Source organism: Octopus bimaculoides, chromosome 29, assembly GCF_046866305.1.
Source record: "Octopus bimaculoides isolate indiv1 chromosome 29, ASM4686630v1, whole genome shotgun sequence".
NCBI classification, from domain to species: domain Eukaryota; kingdom Metazoa; phylum Mollusca; class Cephalopoda; order Octopoda; family Octopodidae; genus Octopus; species Octopus bimaculoides.
This window is the reverse complement of record NC_142956.1, coordinates 8,791,510-8,811,717: the sequence shown is the minus strand read 5'-3', so window position 1 is coordinate 8,811,717 and position 20,208 is coordinate 8,791,510. Positions and strand designations below refer to the sequence as shown.

At 38.6% G+C, this 20,208-nt stretch overlaps 2 protein-coding genes across 8 annotated transcripts in view; both read right to left on the bottom strand.

The window, feature by feature from the left end:
- The window catches only part of LOC106868979 (uncharacterized), a 35,004-nt gene extending 32,380 nt beyond the window's left edge, over positions 1–2,624 (bottom strand). The window contains exon 1 of one of the 4 annotated variants that reach the window (XM_089345771.1): positions 1,727–2,624. In XM_089345771.1, coding sequence (XP_089201897.1) covers positions 1,727–1,737 — 11 coding nt within the window. In that variant the 5' untranslated portion in view covers positions 1,738–2,624. The remainder of the gene's footprint in view (positions 1–1,726) is intronic. The other 3 variants (XM_089345770.1, XM_089345769.1, XM_089345768.1) reach the window with 3 other exon arrangements.
- Positions 2,625–7,795: 5,171 nt separating this feature from the next.
- Positions 7,796–20,208, bottom strand: part of LOC106882336 (uncharacterized) — a 78,234-nt gene continuing 65,821 nt past the window's right edge. For all 4 annotated transcript variants that reach the window (XM_089345520.1, XM_089345522.1, XM_089345519.1 and 1 more), the window contains 2 exons: positions 16,615–18,788; positions 7,796–10,584 (listed from right to left, as the gene is read on the bottom strand). In XM_089345520.1, the coding sequence (XP_089201646.1) occupies positions 9,356–10,584; positions 16,615–18,028 (2,643 nt within the window). In that variant the 5' untranslated portion in view covers positions 18,029–18,788 and the 3' untranslated portion in view covers positions 7,796–9,355. The remainder of the gene's footprint in view (positions 10,585–16,614; positions 18,789–20,208) is intronic.

Sequence of the window (20,208 nt, the reverse complement as noted above, 5' to 3'; positions counted from 1 at the left end):
ATTTCGATTCCAGGTAATAATGTTAATATTAGCCACGATTTCAAACAGGTGGGGAGAAAATAACGGGAAATTAGAAGTTAATCACTTTGCCCAGGTTACTAATTCTGCCCCACCCATTTTTCTGAATGTTATGAGGAAACAAAAGCGGCTTGTTTGAAAATCTCCTGAAACTCCTCGCTCCACATTCGGAGAGATTTTTTTTAAATTTTGGTCAACACAAATTCCGACATAATCAGAATCGACTCGATCGGAGGTACAGTTGTAGAAAATTTTGTTTAAAAATATCCATTTTTCTGAAAGTTATCAGACTACAAAGTCGGTGGGTGGGGGCGCACATGTGGAGGTAAGCGGCGAAAGTAAAGAATACGTACACCAGGTGGTTAAGGTTAGGGTTTAGGGTTAGGGGTTTAGTGTTAGGGTTTTCGTTACACCGAAAACGGGTGGTGTACATATTCTTTAACTCTGCCGAGGTAAGCTTCATACTGTACAGTATAATTTTTATTGGATTAAAATTAAACGAAGAAAAGTGACGACCATGATTTTATTTAACAGATACAGGCAGAAATTAATACACTTGTAAAGCAAAGTCTGTTTAATCTTTATTAATCCACTTAAAAATTAACAAAACTATTCTTAACACACCGTATGCAAATTGACCAACTTCAAAAACAAGGCCTGTGGGCAATCTTTCGTTTTGAATCGCATGATCGCCCTGTGACATTTCTGCGAGTTATATCGAATGATCACCGGTCTGTGTACTCAATACAGGGTACAGCGTATCGCCCGATATTCCAGGATTTCTGGAAGCCGATAAATGATTCGGAATCGGAAACGTTTGAAGTGCCAAAAGTGAAAGTGACGTGTAGCTATTCGGGTGGTCGACAAGCTGGAGGGTAGGTGTAAAACGTGGTTTCCCTTAAGGTGAAAAATGATGAAATTTCTAAAATTGAAATTGGTACATGTCTTACGAAACGGGATACACTACGCATAGAAATTTGGGGCATTAACGTCTGAATAAATGACAGGATGGTCACGACTGGAACATCTTTTAATCGTAGTTCTCCCTGGATGAGGACCGATTTGGCTAAACAAAAACAACTACAGCCACCACTACTTACTAGGACATTATGCGTTAGATAATGTGGTCCTAGATATACTGTGTCCGAATTAAAAACGAGACGATCACACCTGGAATGTCTTTGATTACAGGTGTGTCGAATAATGTCTGACTTGAAGCTAAATAATAACAACATTTGGCATTCCTTCGATATAACTCGACAAGATGTAGTCCTAGATGAATAAAAGACATAGTTGATCATAGACCTGCCGGATCTGTACGGACCTAGGGCTAAAAACATTAACTATAACCACTTATACAAATTACTATACTTTATTCTAAACAATGTACTCTTAGACAGGCCTATACGATGTCTGAATAAAAGATGGAATGGTCACGACTAGGACATCTTTCGATGTAGCTCTGCCCGGATCAGGTCTGACCTTGAGCTAAACAACAACTATTGCTCGTAATAACTACTGTACTATACTATTAGATAATGTAATCCTAGATACATTGTGGCTGAATAAAAGATGGGATGGTCACAGATGGAAGATCCACAATGCAGACAGATAAATATAAATACACTCACATAGCGAGAGAGTATCATTAACAGAAGATATAATTAGACACAGACACAGATCCAAAAAACGAGGCATAATTACTTACCATCGGGACATTTAAAGGTACAACTTCCACCCTTGCCGAAACCGGCCAAAGATTCGATCAAACTGCCGAACGACCCAAGCAAGTTTGTAAGATTAAAAAAGGACATGGTTTGACCGAGAACTGTTATGATGGCCCCTGGTCCCACAAGCACCATCAGGAAGACACTGACCAGGCACATGGAGCTGAAGTAACGTTTTAAACGACGTGGGACTCGAACATTACCTTCCATAGTCACTGCTTGTCTTATGTTAGACACAACTAGAAAGTTTGTTTTTAGAAAAAGTTTGTATCTGTCTGGTCTAACACACCGACACAGCACCGTTTAGACAACGTCAGTCTCTCTCTCTCTCTCTCTCTCTCTATCTATCTATCTATCTTTATCTCTCTCTCTCTCTCTCTCTATCTATCTTTATCTCTCCGTATCTCTCTCTCTCTCTATCTATCTCTAACACTCCGTATCTCTCTCTCTCTCTCTCTCGTTCGCGTAGATTTTTGTTGTGTGACGCGATTTATAGCACTTTTCGCAGTTACCCTACATATATGTATGCGTGTCTATATATATATGTGTGTATGTTGAGAATGACACAGATGAATATGAGGAACAACGAAAGTATTTCTCAGTGTGTTTATATAATGATACACCCCTCCATGTGTGTGTGTGTGTCGCGCAGCACAATGCAAGTACCTTTTCTTTAGACGGTATCAGCAGCATCGCCCATCTGTCGGCGATAAGAATAATTAGTACAATCGTAATTAGTAGATATATATCCACACAGGTAACAAAATGTGAGACACAGAACAATAGGCGAACATGTTAACGTTAACCCATTTTATGCCCTAACACCATCGAATATAGTCTCCCGCACATAGGGCGGCCCCGTGTACCTCAACTTACGCCTGTAAATCATCTCAAGATGTGGCGACTTAACTCGGAAAATGACTAACATGGAAAAAAAATAGATTTAAAATATTTTATTAACTTATATCTGCTTTAATAAATTGTTTGTACATATTGTCAAATATATTTTATTTGGTTTTTCCATTTCTGTACTAGTTTTTTTAAATAATTTTTACTTTGTTTTTTTAAGTTATGCTTTTAAGCAATGTTCGCTGAGAGCGACGTAAAGTGAGATAAATCGTCTGTAACTGAGAGGCTTTTTTCCCATTAATTTTTTAAAAGAAGAGACTGGTACATCAACAATTTCTTTTAATTGAACAACTATACCAGCCTGGATAATTCATCCCTATATATACTCATCGTATATATAAATATATATATACATATTATTATTATATATGTGTGTGTGTAGCCTGCTTATATATATATACATAGTTTGCTGTAGATATATATATATTAGACACCTTGCAGCTTCCTCTCTTCCTCCGCCTCCTATAAAGTTCCTCTCCCCTAGCTTAATTTCCCTTATGACGCACAAGTTAACCGATTTATTACTTGTTGTACAAGTCTAGTTATCTCCCTTAAGTACTGATGCAGTTCTTCTTCACATCCCTCCTCTCCTCTTCTGTCGTCCTTGTTCGCTCGAGCAGTCTCCGTTCCGTCGTTAGACTGCGGCCATGCTGTAGTACCGCCTACAAAGATTTTAAGCATTCACATCTAGCCCAGTATTTTTTAAAGCCTGGCACTTATTCCATTGGTCTCTATTTGTCAAACTGCTACTTACAGGGGTGCAAACGAACCAACACCGGTTACCAAGTGGTAGGGGACAAACACATATATGTATGCATATATGTGTGTGTGTATGTATGTATATATATATATATATATATATATATATATATATATATATATATATATATATATATATATATATAAATACAGTGTACATTTAAACACATAAGAGGTATCCATCATAGGATTTCTTGCACGCTAGAAAGAACAGCTAAGTTCCAAACCACTATTAGGGATAAAACTTCGAAGGGAATGAAAAATAAAAACATTTACCATCTAGCTTCTGGACCAATGGATTCTGTTTTCATTCCCTTCAAAGTTTTATAACATTAGATATATTAGCTTAAATATAACATTAGATATATTAGCTTAAATATAACATTAGATATATTAGCTTAAATTTTAAATTTTAAAATAATTTTAAAAATAATTCAAAATAGTTTCCTGAGCCCAATATATATAATCTTCTTAAACTTCACACCTTATCTATAGCTTTTGAATTCAAAATTGACACTACTTCAGGTTTTTGTATTAACTAATTACATTTTATTATTAACATATTAATTAAGCTAATAGTGATATATATAAGTTTTCCATACTTAGTATATATAAAACAATACTGATGCTTCATTCAGACTAAAGAAAAAGCCCTGTTGACCTAAATGCTTAAGGTTTAATTCCCCAAAATTATGATAGCAGTAAAAAAAACCCAACCTAAAATAGTGTTGCCACTCTGACCAGAGAAACCTTTATAACCATAGCCATGTATAATGCTTACACCTTCCCTTTCCTTAGAAGTGATTGCCCCTTATACTATAACCACAAGATAAGAGACAATAAAATCAGAGACAGTTAGAATTCTACCTGGAACTAATTACTAGCCTGCTAGCCTTGGCTATGTCAAGATGGATTTTTATGTATTCTTCTTTCCACTTAGATTTTAAATGTTGCCACAATAGTAATATGTCTATTCTACTGTAATTTTCTATATCCTTGTGCAGCTGAAGATTGCTCTATATATTGCATTTAATGTAATGCTCGCATTACTTGAATAAATGGAGTAGCATGAAACGTGCTTACTGCAATAATCTTTAAAATCCGTGTTGCTTTTTTTGATTTTTGATCACCTTGTTTTTGGAATTGTTTGGATAATACCATACTATATTCTGGTGCCTAAACATAAGTACCACATTCAATTTTGAATCTAAATCTTTTATACATACATATATATATATATATATATATATATATGGAATCTAATGCTCTTAGCTTAGTTTTTTCTGTCATTTTTTCTTGCCCCTCCTTATTTCTTCTGTCCCTCTGCCTCTACCTCTCTCTCTCTTCTCTCCCCACGTGACCGGTGTTCGGCCAGGCCTAACCTTTCTTTCTTGGTTCGACCACCGTCCGTGCAACATCTATATTCCTCTCTGTGCCTGTGAAAACTTGTATCCCTGCCGTAAGGCTTCACTTCCGCACACGCCAGCTTAATTTACTTCGTCCTTAGTCAAAAGACACCTGTTGTTATGTCCTGTTATTTGTATTTGTGTAACATTCTCCGTTTTTGTTTTTCATCCTTGTTGTCGTATACATTCGCACTTTCTTCCAAGGCATCTAATGCTCTTGACTTAGTTTTTCCTTGGGGCCGGCCAGATTGGAGCAATCTCAAGTATAACCAGCCGAAATTGCAAAGATAATCTGGAACTCGACTGAGGAAAGAAAACTCCGAATGGCCCGTCCTTGTTCTCTCTGTATCACCTGTCTGGATGTTTTGCGTTCTTGTCCCATTTTGTATTTCATATATATATATATATATATATATATATATATATATATATATCAGGTAGATGGCCCTGCTCAGTATGTAGAAAAGGAGTAGGTAGTAACTCTATAAGATGTACCCGGTGCAAGCTATGGACACATAAGAGGTGCAGCAACATCAAAGGCAGGTTAACTAGCAAGTTAGTTTTTGTTTGTGGCAGATGTTCAGGTGCAATAAAGACTGCAAACAAACAGGAAACAACTTCTATCTCATTCCAGGGTGGAAAACTAGAGGTAGTCGATAGCTTCCGCTATCTGGGCGACCAAGTTAGTAGTGGGGGTGGGTGCGCTGAAAGTGTAGCTGCTAGAATAAGAATAGCCTGGGCAAAGTTTAGAGAGCTCTTACCCCTGCTGGCGACAAAGGGACTCTCACTCAGAGTAAAAGGCAGACTGTATGACGCATGCGTACGAACAACCATGCTACATGGCAGTGAAACATGGGCTGTAACTGCTGAGGACATACGTAAGCTCGCAAGGAATGAAGCCAGTATGCTCCGTTGGATGTGTAATGTCAATGTGAATACCCGTCAGAGTGTAAGTATCTTGAGAGAAAAGCTGAACATTAGAAGCATCAGTTGTGGCGTGCAAGAGAGACGATTGCGCTGGTATGGACATGTGGTGAGAATGGAGGAAGATAGCTGCGTGAAAAAGTGCCACACCCTAACAGTTGAGGGAACCCGTGGAAGAGGTAGGCCCAGGAAGACCTGGGCTGAGGTGGTGAGGCAAGACCTTCGTACATTGGGCCTCACCGAGGCGATGACTACGGACCGAGACCTTTGGAAATGGGCTGTGCGTGAGAAGACCCGGCAAGCCAAGTAAGATCGTTGCCAGTGCCCCTGGACTGGTTCTTGTGCGGGTGGCACATGAGATGCACCATTTTGAGCGTGGCCGTTGCCAGTACCGCCTGACTGGCTCCTGTAGGATTTTCGAGCGAGATCGTTGCCAGTGCCCCTGGACTGGCTTGTGCGGGTGGCACATAAAAGACACCATTTCGAGCGTGGCCGTTTTCGTGCGGGTGACACGTAAAAGCACCCACTACACTCTCTGAGTGGTTGGCGTTAGGAAGGGCATCCAGCTGTAGAAACTCTGCCAAATCAGACTGGAGCCTGGTGTTGCCATCCGGTTTCACCAGTCCTCAGTCAAATCGTCCAACCCATGCTAGCATGGAAAGCGGACGTTAAACGATGATGATGATGATGATGATATATACAATAGGCTTCTTTCAGTTCCAGCTATCAAATCCATTCATAAGGCTTTGGTTGGCCCAAGACTATAGTAGAAGACACTTGCCCAAGGAGCCCTGAAGTGGGACTGAACCTGAAACCACATGGTTGAGAAGTAAGTTTCTTACACACTCAGCCATGCCTGTGTCAATTTTCACACCCAAGCTTTTTGTTGCAGTAAAAATGGAAAAAACTGGAATGAAAAACTGGGGACTACATGATATGCAAGGAGGAATTCTTGAAAAGTTGTATCCTTTAGAATGGCTTAGGAAGACAAAAACATAATAATAATCCTGCAAGATTGACTAATTTACCAGGAGCGTTTGTTGGAAGGATGATTATATGAGTGAGATAGGAAAGGGGGTGACAGGGAGAGGATGAAAGAGAGAGCAAGATGGAAAGGAGGAGGGGAGGTAATTTGATGATTTAGCCATCATCCTTTGAATCTTACGAAGGTCTTGCAGATTTTTATGGTCCCAGATATCATGGTCATTCATGGTGCATAAATTAAGGATTTGCTTTCTCTCCTCAAAATACCAAGTTCAGCTGTACTTTGCTCCAGACAGGCTGGTTTGTATCCTGAGTACTGGATTTGCAAACTCCTTATGAATGGTCCATAGATGTCCTCTTTCTCTTCAATTTATATAACCATATTTGTATGTGTGTGTGTGTGTGTGTGTGTGTGTGTGTGTGTACGTGTATGTGCATGTATGCATATGTATTGTGTATGTATACATTTGTGCAAATGTGTGGGTATATATGCATGTGTGTATATGTGTATATATATATATATATATATATATATATATATATATATATATATATATATATGTGTGTGTGTGTGTATATGTGTGTAGGTATATATATATATATATATATATATATATATATATACATATATGTATACATATACACATGTACACATAAGCTCATATGCTTACCAGCACCACTGATTCTATACCCAGATCACTGTTGCCACCAATTCCTGCTCACCCATGCAGCCAAAGAAACTCTTTTCATTCATGTAACTACTATCAATTGTGACATCACATGACCTTCCTTGACCAATTGCAACCCATCTATTGGTAGCCATATTGGACTTCCTGTACTTTTCTGGTCATTTGGATTCCTACCAGCTGGACAAGAAAGGCCTCATTAAAGGCATCGAAACTTGAAGTAGCAGGAAATACAAATCAAACTGCTTTGAATAATATATGTGTGTATATATGTATGTATGTATGTATGTATGTGTGTGTGTGTGTGTGTGTGTGTGTGTGTGTGTGTGTGTGTGTGCACATGTGTGTGTATGTATGTATGTAACAAGTAAAAGAATAGAGGTACTGGCATCACATTTATTTCTTGGTTACAGCCGTTTCAACAACATGAATCAAATCATTTTAACAACTTGGAAAATCATGAATGCAAGCAATGATTATGTAATATTGATTATGTAACATAAACCACATGATCATTTCATCAGAACCTAATGAATAAATTAATATAAGAGAAAAGATTAAATAGATTCACCAATATATAAGTACAGGGAATTTAGTGGAAGGACTTCCTATTCTTGTAGATGAAGGTCCCAGCACAATCGCCTCTTACAAGTCTCTCTAGATGTGACCTTGGATGTCTGTAGATTGTCAGCAGCTGTAATGGTAGAGTGGAGGACTATAGTGAGTTTATAATGAGTGACTACAACTTTATGTGATCCATTGTAACTGTCATTGGAAGTTTATGAAGTGGCTTAGTGGTTAGGGTGTTTGGCTCAGGATCATGATGTAGTGAGCTCAATTTCCAACAGTTTTGTGTCCTTGAGTAACGCTTTCTATTATTTTGTTCCAATCAACTTGACTGGTAAAAATGAGTTGTACCTGCAGTTCAAAGGGCCAGCCTTGTCACACAGTGTCACACCAGATCTCCCAGAGAACTATGTTAAGGGTATGCATGTCTGTGGATTACTCAGCCACTTACACATTGATTTCACAAGCAAGCTGTTCTGTTGATCAACTGAAATACTCATTGCTGTAACCGATGGTGTGCTAGTTTTTGTGTGTCCTTGAGCAAGACCCTTTATTTCATGTTGCTCCAGTCCACACTCAGCTGGCAAAAATGAGTTGTACCTGTATTCCAAAGGGCCAGCCTTATCACACTAAACCTTCCTGGAATTGCATTAAAGGTACGCATGTCTGTGGAGTGCTCAGCCATTTGCATGTTAATTTCACAAGCAGGCTGTTCTGTAAATCAGATCAGCTGGAACTAATCGTCGTCATAATCAACAGAGAACTAATTTTCTTCTTTACACTTTTTTTTTGTTTTTGTTTTTGTTTTTTGAGGCTTTAAAGAGAACAAACATCTGATCCTAGTTGAATTGTTTACCAGTTCTGCAGACTGCAGAGGAATCCTTGTGTTTGTGATGCAACAGTTTTGGCTGTTACATATATGTGTGTCCAGATTTCAAAATAGTATATATATCTATAATGAGGAAAGTATTAGCTGCAAGATTGATGCATAATACTCCTCTCTTACATCTCTGTGCATTCAGGTTACACAACTTGTGTCTAGAGAGATGGAAATGATATAGGTAAAGAGGGACACAGAACATCTCTTTCTTACATATTGAGATATTCAGGTTAAACAACTTGTGTCTCTAGTATTAGAAGTGCTACAGACAGGTGGGGACACAGGACATTCATTTCTTTCATGTCTGGACATTCATGTTAGATAACTTGTGCTTATGGAGATGGGGGGAGCCACATAGGTGAAATATGTATCTTTTATGAATCTGTGCATTTGGGTTAGACAGCTTGTGTCTATAGTGTTCAAAGTGGCATAGATAGATGGGGATAGGACAAGAATTTCTTGTATATCTGTGGATTCAAGTTAGACAACTGGTGTCTATAGAGATGGAAGTGGCATGGGTTGAGGGGATACAAGACATTTATCTCTGTTTGTTGCTGCAGAGCACCTTGACCGGCGTCCATGGGCAGTTTTAGGTCTAGAGGTTGATTTCTTCGTTACCAGTGGCAGTGGAGTTGGAGGTGAGGATGACTGTGATTCTGACTTCCCATAGAAACTTTGCTCTTTTCCCTGGTTTCTTTCATTGTCCTCATCTGGTCGTTGGAACATCAAACTGGATTTCTTTACATCATGCTTCTCAGTCTTGCTAGCTATTTCAAGTTCCTCTTTTTTTTTATCAACACCACAGTCAGCAAATCTTGTTGAACTCTCAGGCTTATCAAGAGGAACATCTGTCCCAATTCCTGCTTGACTTGATGTGAAGTTGGAAACTGGGTTTTTTCTTTGCCAATTCTGAAGGTTTGTCCTCCTCAGGAGATTCTCATTTACAAATTCTTCAGTCTCATCCAACAAACTTCTGCCTGCTTTAACAAAACCTGAACTCTTCTGAGAAGCAGACAACTTCTGCTCTTGAACACCAACATCATCATCACCCTCACACTCATGCTGCTCCTTGCTCATAAACGGAAACCCACATGTGGGTTTGGGGCTTTGTTTTGGCTCCTGTGACAGGTCAATGGAGCTCTTCTCTTTGGCCTTGCAATGCATCCACTCTTCAAATGCTGCACTCGAGCGGAGCTGACGATCTGCTTTGAAGGCCGCATCCAGTTTTCTGTTCTCGGTTTCCAGCTTCTTTCTCACCTTCATCTCTCGTTTCTGTTGCCAAAGGTCTTTGTCTTTCTTCTGCAACCATTTCAGGATATGCGGGTTACTGTTGTTTGGTCGGAAACAGTTGTCAACATTACGACAGGTTTGGTTTGCAGCATTTTCCTCCGATGCTGTCTGCAGTGGAAACTTCTTCTGATGGACAAAACTGCCTCCGCCAGACGATGACGTGGACGAAGAGCCTGATGGCTTTTTCTTACACATTGCTGACGGTGTTGGCATTGTTGCCGCTGCTGTTGGTGGTGGTGCTTTTGGAATGTTCTCCTGTCGGTCAAAGATACCTTTGGAAGATGATGAGGTAAAAAAAGGATTCGCTGATGACTTTTTGGGGCTAACTGTAGTTTTGGCTCGAAACAATTTCCTGTTGTTCTGGACTCTGCGAGTACCATTCAGCAACCTTTGGTTCATCCTTTCATGTCTAATTTCATTCTCTCCAAGACTCCCTGGAAAATAAGACATATAATAAAGTTAGATGTGTGTGTGTGGTTGTATAAGTATGTGTGCATATGTGTAAGAATGGGTGCATGCATGTGTATGTGTATATGTAAGCATAGCTGTTTGGTAAGAACCAACTACATGGTTCTAGGTTCAGTCACATTACATGGCACCTAAGTTAAGTGTCTCCTACTATAGCCCTGGGCCAACCAAAGCCTTGTAAGTGGATTTGGTAGGCAGGAACTGAAAGAAACTTGACATGTGTATACATATGTATGTATGTATGTATGTATGTATGTATGTATGTATGTATATATATATATATATATATATATATATATACAAATACATATATACATATAAATATATACATATATATATATATATATATATATATATATATATATATATATATATATACATATACACACACACACACACACACACACATATATATATATATATATAAAATTTTAAAATAGGATAAAATCTTTATAAGAATTTATCAAGTAGTTAGCATGAAAAGCCTCATAAGGGAAAAAATTATTAATTATTCCCTTTAAATATGTTTATTTATATTAAGAGCATTACTATACATAAATGCCTCATGCTAGGAGGGACTCTTAAATTCAAAACTACCATAATAAACATATTGTACTGAATGCGAGGGAATGCAACTCTCGAAGAGAGCCTTTTAAAAACAGATTCAACCGCAGATCATATGAATTGATAATTAGTGCACAAAATGCACTTTTTAATGTCTTGATTATACTTGCACTGATGATTAAAAAGTGCATTTTGTGCACTTAATTATGAAATCATATGATCTGCAGCTGAATCTGGTTTTAAAATGCTCACTTCGAGAGTTACATTCCCTCGCGTTCGGTACAATGTGTTTATTATGGTAGTTTTGACTTTAAGAGTCCCTCCTAGCATGAGGCATTTATGTATAGTAATGCCCTTAATATAAATAAATATATATATAAATATATATATATCATCATAATCATCACCGTGCAGCATCTGCATTCCATGCTGGCATGGGTTAGACAGTTTGACTGGAACTGGTAAGTCAGAGAGCTGCACCAAGTCCTAGTCTGGTTTGGCATGGTTTCTGTGGGTGGGTGCTCTTCCAAACACCAACCACTCCAAGAACATAATGGGTGCTTTTTACATGCCAACAACGTGACCACCATTTACGTGTCATCAGCATTGGCCACGACTACATGTATATATATATATATATATATATATATATATATAATATAAAGAAAGAGAGGAGGTATAAAATGAAAAAAATTATTTTACCATTTGACATCCATATAACAATGATCATTTCAGAGCCTTTATCATATTTTTAATCCTAAATTATTAACAATAAATATGATTCTCCCTCTATATCAGACTATATATAAACTTCGCTTCTACCACCGTAATCCATTGTTTAATATTTTTATATCTTGCTAAATCTCCCTTCTCCCTTCTATAGTAAATGGTTCCATTAATTTTATTACTTATTGTCTTCCATATATGAATATTTTGAAAGCTGACTCACTATGTTTGTGTGTGTGTATATATATCTCACAGAATTATGTACACCCCTAAAAAATTTAAGTAAAATTGCCATTACTCTGACAATATCGAAGGAAACCAAACGAAATTTATACTGAATAAAATATGTTATACATGTAAATGTTATACAAATTTGGAACACAAAACAATAAACATTTTCAAAAATATGAACAAAATATTAATTTTCAAACAATACAAAAACATGTACACTCGAAAGGTTTATTTGGTATATTCAATATTTGATGTGACTGCCCTTGCTTTCAATGACTGAATTAAGTCTTCTTTCTAACAAAACTGTCCGATGAATGGGAATGTGAAACTCCGAGTAACAGTCTTTTGTTATATTTCTGCTGCTTTTAAATAAAGCATATTACTCTACCTCTGGTATTTGAGTACTCTTTTTTCCACCTTGTTTCACATTTAAGTGCTTACTCCGGTATATATATATATATATATATGAATGAAAATATGACCAAAATATTAATCTTCAAACAATACAAAAATATGTAGACATGAAAGGATTATTTGCTTTCTTCAGTATTTGATTTGACTGCCCTTGCTTTCAATGACTGCATTAAGTCTTCTGTTTTGTGTTCCAAATTTGTATTGTAGTGTGGCACAAGTAGCCAGTGCCATTTTGTATGAGATCTTGCTGGCAGCGATTATCTTCTCCAAGGCAAGAGCAAGATCTCGCATACAATCGTTGACATGCACGACACCACAATGAGGCTCTCCTAGACAACAGCTATTTAAGCAGGTACGAAGGACATTCAACCCCTTAGTGTTCTCCAGCTTGCTTACGCTAAGGGACACAACAAAGCAGGCAGCTGCAGCAGACTCTAACCCATTCTAACCACCTTCTCCAGAGGTAATGTACCTCACGTGAGTGGAGATATCACAAGCCATGCGCTGCCATGAAGATGGACACCTAGAACAGGACACAAGATTGGGAATCACAATAAACGAATTATTGAATTGCCTCCACTCATGAGCTTCTTCTTTCACCATCCAGATCCTTAGAAGAAAATAATTATAATGGGAGAAGGTGATACTCTACTGGTATAATGAACCTTTCCTTTCCCTTATAGTATAATATTTGCAAGTATAATATATTTTATTCAGTATAAATTTCATTTGATTTCCTTCAATGCTATCAGAGTAATGGCAATTTTACTGAAATTTTTTAGGGGTGTACATACTTCTGTGAGGTAGACCATTGACCAACACCATTCAATTTTTTTTCTCCGTGTTTTTCTCGTTGTTTTCTCTGTATTCTTTCTGTTGAAGAGCGTAGCTCGAAACGTTAAAGACTTTCCGTATTCCCGAGCGTCATACTAATACATCCTTTTGTTGTTTACACCACCTATCCTCGTCTGTTATTGTTTTTTTTCGTACATTCTCCCATATATATATATATATATATATATATATATATATATATATATCACTTCTAACATTGCACCCATCAATAGACATAAAAACGCACCCACACAACCTCCAACCTGCAACCTCCGAAACCCTACCACCTGCCCACTAGGAGGATCTTGCCTTTCAAGGGCTGTAGTATACAGAGCCACCCTTACACCATCTGATGTCATTACTGGCAACTATACAGGCATGACAGCCAATAACTTCAAGGGAAGATATTCCCAGCACTTGTATTCATTTAGATCCGGGGACAGAGAGAACTCCACTTCCGTCATGTTTTCTCTGGAGACTTCATGACCTCCGAGATGAAACACCCAGCATCAAGTGGACTATAATCGACAGGGTGCCACCATATTCAGTTGGTGCTCCTAACTGCCAGTTGTGCTTCCACAAAAAACTGCATGTCATCCATCAACAAGAAATATGAGGTATCATATTGCTGTCACCAGAGGTACACTCTTCTGGTAAATTTCAAGCCCCTAGCTGCCAACAACCCAGATATACCTCCTTAGTACCGGTCACCCCCAGCACCGCTGGCACCAACGTCAATGTCACGAATTAACCTCCATGAACAGTACAGCAAGTAACCAATCCCAAACACTTCTCCATGCCTGTCTACTCACATACTCTCACCCCCTGTACATCATCCTTTGTGCATGACCACATGAGTATATGCACATGGACACATGTGTGTAACTGCGCATATGCATCTGCTCATTGTATGCATGTGCATGGATGTGTGTGCATGGGCATATGTGTGTGTGGGCATACATGTGCATGCATGTGTGCACCCAGGTATGTGCATGAACGTACCCACATGTGTGCATGCATGTACACGTGTTTGCACCCATGTGTGCATGTATGCACATGTGCACACTTGTGTGTACACATGCATGTGCATGTGCATATGTACATGGAAATAAAGGTCTGCACGTGTGTGTGTGTGTGTGTTCGTGTATGTATGCATGTGTGCCTTCATGTGTGTGTGTGTGTGTGCACGCACGCACTTACACACGGATGTGTGAATGTATGTCTAAGCACAAACACACACTTGTATTAGTACGGATGCATACACGCGGATATATGGGTATATACATGTACATATATACACATATACCCCAACATCTACTGCCCCTTCCTACTTCCCCCCAACCACACAACCAATTTCCTGTTCCCCACGTGGTTGATTTCCTGTTCACCATTGTTGTTGCTGAAATACCAACATCAAACTGCTATGCCATGTGACCTTTCTCGACCAATTGCAGGCTAACGTCCAGTAGTAAACATCGACTCTCTTTGATCGAACTCTCATTTGTACCCCAATAGCCAAAGACTAGCCACACGTTTGAAACTCAGAGTACAAAGGAGTCTGAATAAAAGTGTTTCGATCTATACATGTAACTCCCAATAAACGTGTTGAGTGTCCTTTTTCATTTGTTTACTCACTTGTGTGTGTGTGTGTGTGTGTGTGTGTGTGTGTGTGTGTGTGTGTGTGTGTATTGCATTGATGAATGAATGTAACCATGATGATAAAATTTTTACTTATATTAATTTAGAAATCATACAAGTGTACTATATAATTTATATTACATACATTAATACAAGCATGTAAAATAATTTATTATTCATTATGCACTACAATAAATTGCTTCTCTGTAATAAAGGCGGTGAAATGATTGTCGTTATATGGATGTCAACTGGTGAACTACATCTATCTATCTTATACCTCCTCTGTTCCTTTATATAAATTATAGAATCCTAATGAAATGATCATTACTGATTGGATTTACAAGCATATAAATATTTATATATATTTTGACAAATAAATTTACTTTTACATGGAGTATAAAAAAATTAAGAAAACTAAGGGGAGAATGCATAGTTTTTTTTAACTTGACAGGTGTTTGTGGGAGCCCTGAATTACATAATAATCCTAATCCTCATAATTAGCAGATGGAATGTGCAAAAAGTATGGATATGGAGGATGGTCACATGGAGACATTACAGTAAGACTGGCATCCTTCATCAGGAGAGAAAATTAGCAAATAGCTAGAGGGGATAAGTCCCAGATCAACCCCAGTTTTCAACTGGTTCTTAGTTTATTGACTCCAAAAGGATGAAAGGCAAAGTCAGAACTGTAAAGATGGATGAAATGCTGCTAAGCATTTTGTTTTCTGTGCTAACGATTCTACCAGTTTTAATAATAACAACAACAACAACAACAACAACAACAATCCTTTCTTAAGCACAAGGTCTGGGGAGGGGGGTCAGTCAATAGATTGACCCCAGTATGCAACTGGTACTTAATTTACTGACCTTGAAAGGATGAAAGGCAAAGTTGACCTTGGCAGAATTTGAACTCAGAATGTAGTGACAAGCAAAACACTGCTAAGCATTCCATCCAGTGTGCTAACAACTCTGCCAGCTCACCACCTTCAGTAATAATAATAATAATAATCTTTTCTACTAAAGGCACAAGACCTGATATTTTGAGGGAGGGGACAAGTCAATCACATCGACCCCAGTGTTTCATTGATACTTAATTTATTGCCCTTAAAAGGATGAAAGGCAAAGTCAACCTCGGCGGAATTTGAACTCAGAACATGAGACAGGCAAAATGCTGCTGAGCATTTTGTCCAACATGCTAACAATTCTGTCAGCTTGCTGTCTTAATAATAATAACAATAACAATGATAATAATAATAATAATAATAATAATAATAATGATGGTGATGATGATGATGATGATGATGATGATGATCATGATAATAATAATGGTTTCAAATTTTGCCACAAAGATAGCAATTTGGGGGGAGGGGATGAGTTGATTACATCGACCTCAGTGTTCATCTGGTACTTATTTTATCGACCCCGAAAGGATGAAAGATAAAGTTGACCGCAGTGGAATTTGAACTCAGAACATAGCAACGGGCGAAATACTGCATTTCATTCAACAATTCTTCAAGCTCACCGCCTTAATAATAATAATAATAATAATAATAATAATAATAATAATAATAATAACAACATATACTTACTGGAACAAGTTGTTGAAAATGCAGCAATACTGCTCCCACTGTCACCTCGTCTGCTGCGTTCCCACTGCACCATTGAGGGTGTGGCAGATGAAGGAGGTGGGTAGAAGAGCCTGCGCGTCACATACTGGGGCCAGCCGTGTGGGTAGAGAGCAACTGGGGTGAGAGCTAGTTGTCTGTTACCGACAGCAATGTATGTGCTATACAACTGCTCCATCTGTCGGGCGTGGATGTGCCTCCGGCTGGCTTCATTGTCCACTTTGATCTCTTCTAAACAGAGCTTGACCAGCTGACCATAGTGATCCTCCAGGAGGGAATCAACTGTAAGCTTCACCTCCAGCTGCTGACGTCCACTTTGACTGCTGTGTCTTCTCCTCCTCATTCGTCTACTACTCCTACTGCTATTATTACTCCTACTGCTCTTAGTTGTCCCCTCCTCATCTTCCACTTCCCCCTCCTCCTCTTCCTCCTCCTCCTCTTGCTTGCTACTTGTCTTCTTTCTCCTTGGCAAATGTTGCTGTCGATGGAGGCGTTGTAGCTCCAAGATCATATCTCTCCTATCGGAGTCGTTGTCATCACCATCGCCACCACCTTCAACATCAACATCACTGTGATTGTCGTCATCATCGTCATCATTATTATTGTCATCATCACCACCATCGCCACCTCCTCCACTATCACTACTACCATTGCTGTGCCGACAAGTACTACAACTACTACTACTACTATTGCTACTACTATAATTACTACTACCACTGCTACTGCTACTACAGCTGCTGTTGCTTCTACTAATACTGTGACTACTACCACCACCATCAAAGTCACTTGAAGCTCTAGCTGCTTTTCCTGTCATAATTTCCCGCTTCTTTCTACCAGTTCCTGACAAACCAGCCGAAGAAGGTGTCACCGCAGTCATTGATGTTGTTGTCGTTGTTACAGCAGCCCAGCCAGAAGCTGCCATCTCAGTATCAACACCCTCCTCCTCCTCCCCCCTGTGTTTGCCAGGGCTGTGCCTCTCCGTTGGTGACATGAGGGTCCAGGTGTCATCACTGAACATCACTGACTTGCGCAGCTTGGCCTTCTTCTGGAACGCAGTGGCACCTGATTGCTCAGATGCTGTTGCTGCTGTCACTTCCATAACGATACCACCACCACCATCACCACCATCACCACCACCACCACCACCACCACCACCACCACCACCAGGTCCAGTACCCCCATCAACAGCACCAACATCCCCACTACCATCAAGTTTTCCATAGATGTTGCCTGCAGAAACATGACTGTCGTTCCTCTTCAGTTGCCGTGACATCCCAGTCTCCCAGAAATCATCGTCATCATAGTCCCCATCCATGGTGGTCCCTACTCGCTCTGGAGCCAATTGCTGCAAAAGTGATATGACTCTCCTCTTTCTCATTCACTTCCCCCATTAACCATGGTTAGTTTTGAAATGAAGACTCCCCACCATCCCCTGACTCCTTCCCAGATATTTGCTTTAGTTTCTCTCCCTCCTCCTGCTCTCCCTTCTTCTTCCCTATTTCTATCTATCCTAACTATTAATCTGTCCGTGTGTCAGTTCTGTCAGTCTGTCTATCTGTCAGTTTGTCTCTTTCTATATATGCATATATATGTGCGTGTCGGCTCTCTTTCTGTCTATCTATCTATCTGTTGACCTGTCTTTCTACCTATCTGTCTGTCTGTCTGTCTATCTGTCTATCTATTTATCTATCTAGCTGTCTGTCGATCTGTCTGTCTATCTGCCTATCGATCTATTTATCTATCTATCTATCTATTTATCTATCTATCTATCTATCTATCTGTCTGTCTATCTATCTATCTATCTATCTATCTATCTATCTATCTATCTATCTACCTATCTATGTATCTATCTATCTCACTATGTGTCTATTTCTCCCCTTCTCTTTATCTCTCTCTCTCACTCTATCTATCTATCTAGCTGTCTGTCTGTCCATCTGTTATAACGCACATCTATTTATCTAAGTCTGTATCTCTCAATTTATCTATCAAGTTATGTATATTTACTTGTGTGTGTGTGTGTCAGTGTGTGTGTGTGTGTCAGTGTGTGTGTGTGTGTGTGTGTGTGTGTGTGTGTGTTTATGTATTTATAACAGTCCCACACTTTGTCAGGTGTCACAACAGCATCAGTAGGAAACCAACTGAAACAGAAACAAACAGGTAACAATGAGATTTGGAAAACATAAAAAAGGTTTTATACATCACCAAGCTCGCACGTACCTCTTTGCCCCTCCTGTACGTGCTTCACAGCGTTCAAGACATACACACTTCACGTCTGGCTGTACAGCCTTTTTTGCTTGTTTGTTTCACCGTTTCGTTTTCCTGTCTTGTTTTCCGTCCACCACTACCCTCCACGAAAACAATTTAATTTGTGTTCGTGGAAAGAACCATTTTAACGATGCGTACTGCCTTAATTCTTCGAAATGCCGGAGTTTTATTGGTGGCAGCTGATGAAGGGGATGTTTCTATGTGACCTGCTTGTTTGTTGCACCTTGTTTACCATTTTGTCCTTGTTCTTTTGCCACGTCATGTACCCAGTTATGTATCTATATGTACATGTGGATGAACGTATATACATACATGTACATATATATGCATATACTCATATATTGTTTTTATATATATATATATATATGTGTGTATACATGTATATATATTCTTTGTATTATATATATATATATATATATATATATATAAATTTAATAATGAGGGTAGAAATTGATATTAATCAATTAAAACCAGTGGCCTAGCATATTTTTTAAAAATCCAAAATTTGTTTTCTTGAGAACATACTCTTCATGGTTAGGTGATTTGGCATCTATTTCTAGCATAAGGGAGTCCACTTTTGGTGGTCATTCCTCTTAATTTTGTATATATATATAGATATATATATATGTGTGTGTGTGTGTGTGTGTGTGCATACATTCACACACACACGTGTGTATGTGTGAGAGTGTACAATGGACTCTCCTGTTGAAAATAATGTATGAGCTTTTGCCAAATGACCTGCCCATTGTGATCAAATGTATGTGCTGTACATTAGCTCACTCTCTCTCCATCAAATCTCATGATAGCACATACATGAGGCCACACATTAATATCAGACAGTGAGAATCAGTGTTCAATACCACATTGGTGGATAAAAATTATTTATTTATGGGTTATGACTACCATTGGTTTCATGTTAAGAGGAGTCTCTCAACAATTGTCTAGCCTATCACATGGAACACTGGTGTTGAGGGACTCCCCCTAACATGAAACCAATGGTATATATATATATTTAAATAATAATGGTAATAAAATTGAATATTAATTTGATTAATATCAATTAAAAAACCAGTGGCCTAGCATATTGAAAAATCTGAAAATTCAGAAAAATTATTTGGCATACATATAAGAAGGGATGACCACTAAATGGACATCCATTATGCTAGAAATAGATCACCTACGATCTGACCACAAAGAAAAGATTGGTCAAATCGTAGGTGATCTATTTCTAGCATAATGGATGTTGACTTAGTGGTCATCCCTTCTTATATGTATGTAATATATATATATATA